Source organism: Diadema antillarum, unplaced genomic scaffold (genome assembly GCF_040938485.1).
Source record: "Diadema antillarum isolate AM-2024a unplaced genomic scaffold, OU_Dant_1.0 seq00000663_RagTag, whole genome shotgun sequence".
Taxonomy (NCBI): Eukaryota; Metazoa; Echinodermata; class Echinoidea; order Diadematoida; family Diadematidae; genus Diadema; species Diadema antillarum.
Genome location: NW_027271575.1, coordinates 221782 through 235470, shown reverse-complemented (window position 1 = coordinate 235470; position 13689 = coordinate 221782). Strand labels below are relative to the sequence as shown.

The 13689-nt window shown below is 40.9% G+C and overlaps 1 protein-coding gene across 1 annotated transcript; it reads left to right on the top strand.

Moving 5' to 3' along the window:
• Positions 1-848: 848 nt before the first annotated feature.
• On the top strand, positions 849-9472 carry LOC139736820 (monocarboxylate transporter 7-like). Its single transcript, XM_071647482.1, has 6 exons — positions 849-1030; positions 4594-4890; positions 5404-5864; positions 7854-8079; positions 8353-8496; positions 8951-9472. Exons 1-6 carry the CDS (start codon positions 853-855, stop codon positions 9205-9207), a joined length of 1563 nt encoding a protein of 520 aa, XP_071503583.1. The 5' UTR covers positions 849-852; the 3' UTR covers positions 9208-9472.
• Positions 9473-13689: the final 4217 nt, after the last annotated feature.

Sequence of the window (13689 nt, the reverse complement as noted above, 5' to 3'; positions counted from 1 at the left end):
AAGAAGAGAGAGAGGGAGAGAGAAGGAATACATGATAAAGTCAGTACAAACTGCAAACAAAAGATCCTCGCATGGCCAATCATTGAATGATACCAAATTTCGAGGTCAGCGAATTAGGTCGCCGCTGGTAGGCGGGTACGTGAGCTGCGTGTTTTCGCTCTCGACGATACGCGCGGCCTCTTCAGCGCTCAACCACCGAACAAAGGGGAAGTATTGCATTGAAACGACTGGCAAACGAGGTTATAGCGAGGGAAGCCCTCGCCTTCGATCGTGACGTCATAAACCGCAATCAGCTGATTTGCGAACAGCTGATTGCGAACTGTCAGTGAAACCCCGAAGCAGCGTACGCTGTTACCAGGCCCTCGCTGTTACCATGCCACGGCTACCTCAGCCGTATAAATTCATAGATGGTGGTATGAGCACAGCATACAAGCAATTCTTCATGACTACGAGAAGGTGACAGCGGCTTTTAGGAGCTCTTCAGCTCATTTCAATCAGCCTTTAGCTGAAGCCTTCGGTAGGCCTGACCCTACATCAAGCCCACCACCAACTGCACAAAACCAAGCAACCACCGCAGCGCGGAAAGGGTCGCAGAATTTCTCAAGCAACAAATTTCTGTCGATCTTCAACGACTGCAAGCAGACGACGCAACCACTTTGTCCTGACAGCTGGTTGTAAGAGTTAGTTGTGAGTGAATCTGGTTAACACTTTCGGCGGACAGTCTCGCAAAACCTCGCTTCGTCCAAAGCAACTCGTGAATCTTTCACTGCCAAGTTGATAGCCATCTCATCGCGTGACTGTACTTTTCTACCAAGCAACGCATCCTTAGGAGAAACAAACAACATCATCATCATGTCTGCCTTCAAGAGTAACATGGAAAAAGTGAAGCTGTGGTTCCGGAAGCAGTGGGGCTGGGTGGTCACCTTCGCTGCCTTTGTGGCCTTCTTTGCCCTCTTCGGGATGCTCTACTCTTACGGCATCCTCTTCGTGGCTCTCAAGGAGGACCTCGGAAGTGGAGCCTCACCAACAAGTGAGTCTCAATCCCTGTTTGTTTCTATACATCAGTCTATCCTCATCATTTTGTTACAAACATTGAGACAAGTCTGTACCGGCCCTCCTCCATCCTTGAATTACATCCTTCCCTGTGTTTGAAATCTGCAACATTTTATTCCTATATTTTCTGTTCATTTTGTTTAATGTATCTGTGCTGGCATGGATTTATTCATTCGTCTTAAATGATTATATAAACATGTCTATCTGTCTATCAATCAATCTATCAATCTATCTATCTATCTATCTATCTATCTATCCATCCATCCATCCATTCATTCCTTACTTTCATATTATCCATTCGTGTAATGATTTGGTGATTTCATTCGTCAATATTGCTTCAATGATTCGTTGTGAGTGTGGATGTATGACATTGACCGTATTGTCTGTCAAATCGTTCTTAAACTTCGGGAAATCCGCTGAAAAACCTACCCTCACCGTGCATCTCCCTCATATCTTGCACAATCGCCACCACTTAGATCCACTTGGATATTTTCCGTTCTCCTCGTAGTTATACAATGACCTGCAGATTAAACACAATTTTTTGTCGGTCGATATATAAGAAATATAATATGCATGGCAGTGGAATTTTCGTCTACCTGTCGACGGGCTCGTCCACCGTGTCTTGCTTTTTTTATTCCTCCTGTAACTATCTTTCTCGATTTTTGTTCCAGCGCGATGGAGACCCCTTTCCGTCACTGAGAACTCTAAAATTTTAATTCGTAATTTATTGTAATGAATGAGAATAATGATGTTATGCAGAGCAGTATCTAAGCTATGTAATGTCTGAATTATCTGGTGTCTGTACTCATGTTTCTCTGGACATTCGTTATGAATTCCTTTATCTTTTCACACTGTGGAAGAGAAGAAGTGATTCTCAGGAGACATGGAATGTTATAACAATATTTACAGATCAAGTCCTAGCTAGTAGCTGATCAGTGTGGTTGTACGTTCAGATTATAATAATTCCGATCTTTTTTTTTTACCATACGACACCACAGGATAATACCTGACAGCTTAATAGCGCCCCTTCCCCCGCCCCACCGCCCCATGGATATACATTATCCCTTGTTGTTCTGAAAAAAATAACCAGATTGCGGCCATCATTATGTATTTGTTTCACCAGTATTCAACAATCCAGATGTTTCAACCATGCCTGCTGTAGAGAATAACATTTTCGTTAGAAATAGGAAGCAAATCAATAATTGTATCATCTTGACTGTACAACTTGTGGTAGAAAGACGTAATGCTAGAAAAAAAAATGGATGCGCATTATTACGTTGTCAGAGATAGAACTATAATTAGAAATACAGTTCTTGCTACGTGCTGTCTAAGGACATTTCTAACTGCTGTCAATGATCTGAACGTAATACTTTTATACATCAAGGATGTATTGAAAAGTATTGGTATACTAGTACCTATCTTCACTTGTTTATGGTCTCAGAAACTCGGTTCTGCTCCCCTGGTTTAATTCAATGCGTGAAGCTCTTAAACCTTCAGTGTCGCAGGCTTTGAGCACAGTAATACCGTTTAACCCAGAACTACAACAGATTTTGACGACAAGAAGGGCAATGTGATTATGTGGATGGATCCAGATCTCCTCATGTCTCTAAATAAGTCAATCGAAATTGATTTCTTTGATCAATAGATTATTTTATTATCAAACGATAGCTGTTTCAATGTTAACTATTTTGTATTTATGTAACTAACTCATATACCAAATGACCTTAAAGTGCATGCAACCGTGAATATTACTTAGCGTAACTGAAAAAAAATATTTTGTTTAAGTAGAAAGCACGATTACACTTGTTGGCGAGAATGTCACATACCCTGATGATTTACCGCGTCGCACTGACATCTCTAATCACTAACCACGAGAAATCAAACATGACATATCGACAAAACCCGGCCCGCAACCGCGGCTATCTTCGTCAATACCCGAAATAAAGTAGATTGAACCGGTTCCAGGGCCTGCCTGATTACCTCGTCGCTCGACCAAGCCTCCAAATCAAGTGATAATCGTTGTGAAAGTACAATTAATCATAGACTTTGTCCACACAAGCGATAATGACTTGGTAACATTTTAAAGGCGAAGGAGCCATGTACCCCGCTTGATATAAGATGCGAGATAGAATGACGAAAGACGAGATTTTTTTTCCGTTTTGTAAAAATGATGTCATAGTCTCAAACCCCCTGTTGGATAACATGTCTATGGTCTGACAATTTCTTGCTGTAACTTCAAAGCAATTGCCGTGGTAACAAGCCAGTTTTGCTGTTGTGGTATCTGGTCAAACGCGCAGGATACTAGGTTTTTGTAGGTTACATTGTAATGGTTTACACTGGAATTAAGCCTTCCATTACTCAATCCCACATTTTGGTTGAAGGGAGAAACATAAGAGAGAGAGAAAAAAAGGTGGTAAAGTTCCCAAGTGTCATCATTCTGATGGAATGAGCAAACATCATTCATGCTTCGAAGGACATCTAACCTTACTCAAATATGGATCTCATAAACCTGAGTGTTCTCTCTTTAAATGGTCATATAATTTGTGTCTCCAGCAAACGTTCAATTCAGTCTCCCCAAAAAATCGAGATACGGATGTTTATTGCTGTCTTTGATTGCTGGACGAATACATCCTCAAGGCTAGACGACGCATTTCGTTCCCGAACAAATAACCGAAAAGATTATTACTAGGTTGTTCGTGGTTCTGTAAACTACAGCGAGTGATAACTGGTCATCATGGCTTCTGGTAGTTTTACTATCTTCGGGTCTCGTTTAATTTCAAACCGACGACACATTACTATTGTGTGGACGCCATGTTACGGTGTTCTTTATCAGAGCATCTAGGGGCATTAAAGAGGGATGGTTTCATGTAATCAGGGCTTCAACTATTCATTTTCTCCTTTTATTATATCTGATTAAACAGATCATCTCCCTTTACGTCACTGGATACCTCACCGGTTACCTCCCTGGCCCCACGCGGCACATCATGCAATTGCCAAACGTAGCTACAATTGTACACCACGTGTGGAGTGTTATGTATGATGTATAAACAGAGTAGTGTGGTATTTGTGCGTTTTGTTTTGTGTCTTCCATGGGTCATTTCATATCATTTCCCGAGAGCAAGGCATCAATCGTATACACCATTTTGCATCAGTAATCTTTGCTCGCCTCCGTAGAGCTCTGCCAACATGGTAATATTCTACAGGCATCCATCCTACCAGGGAGGTGACCTCACCTCCCTGATCCCACCCCCTGGTGCTTCGAGCTCGACTGCTAACCAATTCTCATTTCGTCTTCTCTCTCTCTCCCATTTCCCCCTCTCTTTGTTGTATCTCTTCTCTTCTTGCAGCGAAAGTTCCCGTTTTCTCACATACCCCCTTAATAGGAATGGTAATGAGAATGACTTTTGGCCGCATCGACTTTCACGATAGGGGGACACTACCACGGACGATACCACCTGCCCCTCCACACCAGCCCCCTCAGCATCCGCTAGCTGCTCCACCCTTTGCCAACCTATGTTGATTACCCCCTTTTCTCTCCAGGCTGGGTCGGCTCCATCGCCATCGGGTTCCACACGCTTGGCAGCTTCATCTCCAACCCGCTCATCGCCCGCTTCGGCTCCCGTCTCATCGCCAGCATCGGCCTCGTCATGTGCGTGGGGTCGCTGGTCATCACATCCTTCATGCCCAGCATCATGCCGATGTTCTTCACCTTCAGCGTCCTCTTCGGCATCGGAATCAACATGGTGCTCATTGCTTCCATCAGTCTTATCCTCAAGTACTTCCCGAAGAAGAACTGCTCCCGAGCAACCAGCATGGCCTTGATCGGAACCACATCAGGTAAGAAGAGCTTTTTCTACTTTTTGCTCGTGTGTAGGTACAAATTTCATGTCATTCACCTGAAGCGGAAAATATCCCCGAAAGACAAAAGTGTTTGCATTGAAATGACCAGTGAAATGCAAGCTACAGACCAACAAGGGAATGAATCATATCGAAGAGTTTAAGGACATTTATGGAAGGAAGTCCACTGTTATGATCAAGTGGTCTTTATCGAGTATTATTCTACCTATGTATTTTGTTCTTTTGCATGACTCCTAGTCTGATGAAACTTCTTTAAACTTATTCGTCTTGACATTGCTAGATTTGGTGATACTCTTACGGGAATATCTGACATCATCATCATGGTTTAAGGGTACATCGTGGCGCAAGAAGCATAAGTTCGATACCTTGAATGAAGAATAAACAGGTATCCCTTTATTTTCGTACACAGGAAATTTAGCAGTAACGTATTGACTAACAATGACATAACAATGTTAACTGATGGTTTCTATTTCGTCTTCTCGCTCTCCACAGGGATGCTTGCCATGAATCTCTTTATCTTCTACCTCGTCACCAACCTGGGCTGGAGGAACATGCTGCGGGTGATGGCCGGCATCATCCTCGCACTCGGCATCCCTTCCATCTCCACGTATAGCCAGCCGCCAACCCCGCCCACCGAGGTCGCCGACGAAGCCGAGAAGAAAAAGCCTCTCGCCGCTTCCGAGCCCGCCCCGAGCAAGGCAGCTATTGCCAAGGCGGCCGAGGCGGAGGGCCTCTTGCCGCCCTCTTCCTCCTCGCAGGAGTCGGAGACCAAGCAGACGACGGAAGTGAGGATGAATGAGAAAGAGGTTAAAGTTCAGATTCCGGGAAAGAAGCCGACCCGGATGGAGACTGTTAAGAGGTGTCTGGTGATCCTGACCTATCCGGAAATCTACTTCCTCGCCCTTGGCCTGATGGGATGTGCAATGACAATGAGCTTCTATTACGTCAGCATGGTAAGTTACCACGATGTCCATCACCTTCACCTTTCCTTCTCAAATCAAAGCTCATATTTTCATCTGAGATTTCATCTGAGATTTGATTTGATTTGATTTCTTGTCAGTCACTGTTAGGTGACTGTTAGGTAACATGAGCTTAATGTAGTTCGATATCAAGATCTTAAGGAGACTCTCAAAACTTAGTCTACTGCTGCACCGTCTAAAGAAGGATGGGGGTGGGGGGTGTTCAAAGTGATCACAAGACTTCAGACTTAAATAGTGACAAGACAAAACGTGTTAAGAATTTATTGGGAACGGGGACAGATGGGCTTCGACCAGTCACCAAACACTGCGAGTTGACCTGTAATGCAGTTTTTACTGGACCCGTCTCGCATCGGTTAATGATTGAACAACTGTAAACAGTCTAACTTGCAATAGGACCACTGTCCATCGCTCTCGAAAAAGACTATCCCATCCTCACCATGAGGAGGGAGGGCGTGCTTTACTCTTATGTCATTGAAAAATATGTGGATAATGCAATGTGAAGAATTCAGGCATGCTGTTTCTTCTCATTCTGTTTTTTTTTTCTCCTTATAATAAAATTGGTTGAATGCTACAAAAGCCTTTGCTGGCACCAATCTTAAACTCTGATTCTCTCTTTCCAATTCTGACTATATAGTGGCGACATAGCAAATATACAGTTTAAAATGATGCTATCTTAGGCATTTACTTACCAACATAATATACCACACTATCGGGCGTATTTAGCATGTATGACACCTTTTTGATAATAAGATAATATCATCATAACAATGTAACAATGTAACATAGTAATGTATTATTCTATAGAGGGATGTATAATCAAACGGGCTTTTCTTTGTTCTTATGGTGTTTCTGTTTTGACTTTTTATGAGTATAGGATGTAAAGGGTGAGACAAAATAACTTTTCCCACTTCTTCACGGCACATACATTTACGTTGTTTTTCTCAAGTGTTATTCTTGGTACAAGATTAATTTTAATCAATGTAAATAATCGATATACCACCTTGTCCTTGTCGTCTTGTAAAAGTATGCACAAGTGTTTGAACTTTAATCTATCATTTTTCCCGCGACATTGAAGTATCATTTAAATACAAAGTAAAGTAGTTCAACAAAATTATCATGAAAAAGATCACGATTGTCATGTCAAAAGAGTGCTGCCCAAGTTTTCTTTTTCCTTCAAAAGAAATAAAATTAAGAATACGAAAGAGGCTTGTTGGTGACATGAGGTGTATGGGCGTACGGCGCACCTGTTATCAGTGATTGGTGAAGAGTAAACATCTTATCCCATTATACTTCAAAGTTCGCTTAAAAATCTACTTGACACATCTTTTAAGTAGGCACTTAACGGACTGAAAAAAAAGTAGAACCGAATACGTAAACAACTGATAAGGCAACGAGGAGGACTTGTGAGATGAGATACCGGGCTGTAGTAAGCTGTTTCGCGGAGCGCTGGACCGCCGCGAACATCTCTGCCCTGGTTTTCCCATGGTTTATCACGAACTCTTCATCCGAAGATAAAGTCTTTTTTCAAACCATACGACTAGTGGGCCAAAATCCCCTGACAGATAACTACATGTATTAACAAAGTGCACAGATCTCCCGTATTGTCGAAACGACAGCAAACAACACGCTTTCGCAACGTCCTTGGTTGACGCGCTCGATCTCTGCTCAGGAAAATGAAATTACATGATTCAAAATGACATCATTACTCACATCAAAATGAAATTAAGCTTTGACTGCTGATCGCAAAGTGGATCACGTGCAGATAATCATCTATCTGTCATTGCGATTGTCCTTGAAAGATATTTCTTCCGAGTCAAGATAATCAAATCATAATTTTGGCTCTTTTTCCGCTTTGGCGTCACCATACCGTCCCGCTGCCTTCTACCAAGAAGGCCGGGTGCTTGCACTTTACCATCACTTATTTCATTTTCGATCCGCCCCTTTTCTTTATGACGTGTTTAGGTGAACTTCATGACCACGGCTGGCATCCAGGAGTCCATGTGCGCCATCATCATGACCGTCATCGCCGTCGCCGAGGTCTTCGGGAAGATCTGCCTCTCCGCCTTCGGCGACCACCTGCCCTTCCCCAAGATCTACCTCTTCGTCATCGCCAGCCTTCTCGGCATCGGGGTCATGTTCGGTTTGATGGCCGCTAAGTCCATCGCAGCCATGATGTGCATTGCTGTCGGTACGTTCCCGCCTACCCCAAACGAAACAAAACAAAACACAATAAAAAATAAGGAAGTTAAATCTAATCAAATCTAATTAGATCAGAGCGAATTTAGATAATACAATGACATTGAATTCAATTAACATGAAATTGTCCTTCAAATTAAATATCTCGTGTTTCTCGTTCCTTCTTAAGCTTAAACTCTAACCTCATGATATGTAGTTACGGCACATTATTCTATAAAGGAATCATTTTATCAGACTGTTTCGATTCACTTTGTTTGTTCTGCAGTGACGGGATTTTTCATCATGACCGTGTTCGACGCCCTGCCGTACTCAATCTGCAACCAGGTTTTCGGTGCTGCCCGCAGCGTCGAGTCCTGCACAGTCATCCTCATAGCCAATGGCCTCGGCCTGATTCTCGGCTCTCTGTTCGGTACGTGTTCGGCTTTGCCCTCGTCGTTGTATGTCTAGTTCACTCCATGACGTCATAATCGCTACTTGTCATGATAGTTTAAAAAAAACCCCGCAAAATATAATGACCTTAACGCTAGCCAGACTTTCTTATACGTACCATAATTGCAAACAAATTATTTATAGCCTGCTTAAAAAAATTGTATAGAAATGTTTTACTGCATCCTGTTGATCTCAGACTTGAAGACATTTAGTCATTCTTGTTTGTTTGTTTCTTCGATTAATTTGTCAGCTTATATTCGCATATATTTTCACATCTTGTAACCAGCTAGTCTGCTGTCTCGTAAACAATATCTTGCAGTTGAGCATCCATTTACAGTCTTTTTCCTGTCTTAAATTTTTTACTGTTTATTGTGAAGTTGTTACAAAGAGGGTTGTAACTCTTTGTGTTTGATGCTCTTGTTCTCTATTAACAGGTGAGAGTGTCGATCGAACAGGTTCTTATGATGACGCCATCTACGCCAGCGTCGGAATATACTGTGTAGCCACCCTCCTGTATCTCCTTGTGCCGCTCTACCAGCGGTGCTTCGCCTCGGACCGCTACATCATGGCGAGAACCAAGCCCAAATCTGAGGATGAATCGGACAGCATGGGACCGTTCGAGTCGTGGATCTTCAATCCGCCACCCATCGAGACTACGGAGCTCTACTTTGACATCGAGTCCTCGGTCTGAAGTGCGATGTGATTTGGCACGATTTTACCCACCTTACCATACGACCCGACTTACGACTCGTCAGTGAACGGAGCTCTGAGGTTCTCTCGCCTATTGCATGTTGGAAGTGGCGTTTTTCCCGCAAAATACACGGGGAAAAAGACAGAGCAGCATACGATGCACTCAGCAGTACTTGAAGCCAGACTTCTACTCGAAGCGAACTTTCAAGAAATATAACTGCAACTTCAATGCAACGGAGCGTTCCGCTCGTTTCTCCAACGAAGAAGACCAGCTCGGCTACCGCTCAACTTCCACGTAAGCGCGCCATGACATTCGTTGGGAAAGTGAGGACTATTTTTCTCAAGACCGTTCGTCACGGAATTAGCGAAAATCAGCTGAGGTGAAGTTAGATGTTCATTTCTGTAACGGCAGAGATAAAACTTTCGGAGGTTTCAGCTTCAGTTGTAAGAGTATCAACAGCGGTGAACAGAGTCTCACCAAACCGGAAGACAGTGGAAGACGAGAGCGCGGAGATCAGAAGACCGAGTTTCTCAAACTTTAACTGTTCTCAGTCCTACTCACCGCTCCAATTAATTTTCAGATTTATCTATCTCTTTTGATTCCTCCTTAGCTATCCATTGCATAGTACAAACTGTCATATATGTGTTCATCAGTCTGACAAACAACAACAACAACAACAACAACAACAGCAACAAAAGAATAGTTCAGACTAACAATAAGTAGTTTTAACACTATAGGACTCTACTCAAACTTGACATGTTACTTTGAATAGAGCACGTAGAAAAAGTTCTGAAGTGTCATCGTCATGAAGATAGCGTCATGAACACGGTCGTGCTACAGCAGTTATTCATATGTCTGCGATATGATTTACTTCATGGAATATGGATAGGTATCAATTTACTGAAGTTGATGCTACCAGAAAGAAGCAACAAATGGTAAAAACAATTTTGCCCAAAGCATAGAGAAGAAAAGAAAGCTATAGGCCAGAGGGCAAATCGGGACCAATGATCAATGTTGGAGGACCTGTTGATGATATTCATTGATCTTCATATTGGTATTTATTTGCTAATTTATCTATCTATTCATTTATTTTACGTCCGACTTATACAATCTTCTATAAAAGGAAAGGGATGGCTCGGACGTGGTAGTGTGTGAAGACTGTCCTGTTATAGTAATACGATGGAACAAATACATTTTGTGTGAATGTCGTGATGGCTTGCTTACAGAGTTAAAATGCGCTGGCGCATTTTACTGAACAAAATTATTATGGAAAGTCAGTAAGTGACAAAAGAATTTTAAAAAAATGAAAACCTTATCTCCCAATCAAATAGGAACATTCCAAGAGAATAAATGATGGGAGTATTTTATTCATTATAGCCATGTCAGTACACTTTCTGAATCCATCTAAAGACAGCTCGCCTGATACAAAACCATTTAATGTGTTTGATCCGTTTCCATGTTTTTAGATGCTATGTTTAGAAAAATATGTTTTTTATGCGCAGGCGCATGTATGTAAGTACTCTATTGAGTAAACCTATTTATTTCTACTAGTTGTCTAGTGTGTGAATAACTGTAAATTTCTAAGACGGAAAAACGAATCAGTATGCGGCAGATCGAACGGCCGAGGTTAGAAGAAACAGTATATTATTTTCATGCTATGTTCATATATAAATGTCATAAATTGTTAGATCTTCGCGGTGAAGAGAAAACTAACACACAGTCTCCTGTTTCTAAGGCAAAATGTCTAGATTGCTCATGTTTTCTTTTCGCTGTGTTAACGAAAAATATGCGTTTTTAAAAGATGCTGCTGCTTAATGTAATGGCGTTAATGTATTTGGTTCCAATAGTCATGCTTCTACATTCAAGTAGACATGGAGACGTTCATTTTCTTTTTCGTTATTTCTTGCCAGTTAATGTCAGAATACTATTACATAAACTTTTCTTTCTTTCCGTTATACCATGTTACTTCGAGCTTCTACGTACTCTCGATAGTGGTGATAAGTTTATAAATGTCGGCCATCGTGTTCAAAAGTTTCTTCGGTTTTCTTTGAGTATACATATCAAACAGTCTACTTATTTCACGTCAGCAAATTATATTACATATACTCGTCATGTGCTGCAGTCAACTTATGGCTACAAGTGCCTTTGGGTATGAACCATTTCGATTATATCATGGAATAAATGAGAGTATTTAACAGAATTAGAAGAGAATGGTTTGTGATTTCGTTTTTTGAAGAGCCTTCACAGTTAAGAAAAGGAATTATTCATTATTCATTAGTTTGGGGAGATGGATATGCATTGTTCTCCCCCCCCCCCTCCCCCCTCCCTCCCTCTCTCTCTCTCTCTCTCTCTCTCTCTCTCTCTCTCTCTCTTACTCATTGATGCGGTTGATGGCAGACGTGTGTTTGTGGGTGCGTGTGTGTGTTTTTGCCCAGTATGAGTTTTGAAATTAACTGGTACACCCATGATGCCGTAAACTGTATACTAGGAAAATCATGTTCATGCTTTCTTTATATATATATATATATATATATATATATATAATTATATATATATATATAATTATATATATATATATATACTAGTACAATGTATATATATGCATATATATATATATAATTTTTATTCACACACACACACACACATATATATATAAATATATTAATGGTTACATACATGCACACACTATCTGTTCTCTCTCTCTCTCTCTCTCTCTCTCTCTCTCTCTCTCTGTAACGGTGTTGCTGCTAAAAGTTTACTTCAAGGAATGGTACAGTTTTGGTTGAGAAAGGGCTTCAGGATCCCAACTTTTTTTATGATAATTGGTTGAGATAATGAGAAAGCTTTTAGGAAACATGAACGAGCATAGAGTTCTAAGAGTAATTCAAAGTTTGTTTTATGAAAAATGGTTTTGAAATGACTAAGATATCCAAAACAAAGCAATCATAATAAAAGGTGGGACCCAACTTCTGTTAGGATCGTTGTCGTTTTTTCTTTAACTTTGTTCTTGGATATCTCAGACATTCAAAACCGATTTTCATCCAATAGCTTTGATTTCCTCTAAGAATTGAATGCTCTTCGTTTGTTCATTCGTTCGTTTGTTTGTTTGTTTGTTTGTTTGTTCATTTCCATCTGAGAAGATGACTGGATAGCCCATAGCCAGCTGCAATAGCTGGTTCTCCATGGGATCCAGTTGGATGTGAGGCGCGACCATTTCACCGGGTTAAACACCCTGCCCTTTGCGAAGAATAAATGAAGCGGGATCCCTCTTTGACGTGCATCATGTTCCAGAAGTGCTTTATGTAAGTATCTCGCAAAAAAGTCAAAGTTGAATTTTTACTGTTTTTTTACTGTAGCATCTCTTTAATCCTCAATGTGGAACCAATCTCTTTTGTGGATACGTGCATTATCATACCTCAGTGAAGGACACACACACACACGCGCGCACACACACACACACACACACACACACACACAAAATGCCTCATCAACAACTTTGCCAAGGAAATTTCATCCGGCTTTTGTGAATAAATGAAAACAATATGACGGTTAACCTCTCCCATTTTCGCTCGTTGTGCAAGGTTAATATCACACACTATCGATGAATTGAACGTGTGAGTGTGTTTGTGTGTGTGTGTGTGGGGGGGGGGGTGTGTGTTAGTGTGTGTGTGTGTGTGTGTGTGTGTGTGTGTGTGTGTGTGTGTGTTAGTGTGTGTGTGCGTGTGTGTGATGTGTTTGTGTGTGTCAAATCAGAAACATAATGGCAACGTAAGGCAGTGTTTTTCTGTTCATCAATCTGGACTATTTTGTAAATAAAAACATAACTGGACAAATTCAGTTGTTTAGAATGGTCTTTAAGTAACTTTAATATAAGAAAAACAAAATAGATCCATGCAATTCTGCACAAAGTTTTTCAGTAAGAACAACAAACGTTCGATTCCGTCATCAAACGCAGTCACGTTCAGACATTTTTTGCAATACTTTTCGAAACTTTTCGGAATTTTATAAGCTGCATTAGTATAAATGCATGAGCGGTTTTGAAAAGGGAGTAATTGAATTTATCATAGGGAATGACGATTCTAATTCTTAGTAGAGAGGTACAGACGATTGATAGTAATATTCTACTATCATTACTCTGATACCATTATCAGCATTATCATTACTCAAACAATAATAATGTCTAAATACCAATTGCTTATTTTCCACTTGTTGGGCAATTGACATGGTAGATTATGTTCATTGACAATCACCAAAGACGTATAGTTGCTAAACTGAGAAATGTAATCATGTTCATATAATTCATAAGTGGAAAAATGAGCAAAGAAAAGGGGATTCCCGGTGGAATCCCCTTTTCTTTGCTCATTTTTCCACTAATGAATTATATTCTTTCTGATCAGTTTTATTCTGTCTGCATTTGTTACATATTCATATAAATCATTTATGTAGACTGGGAGGAAAGGAAAAATGCTCAAATATCAATAT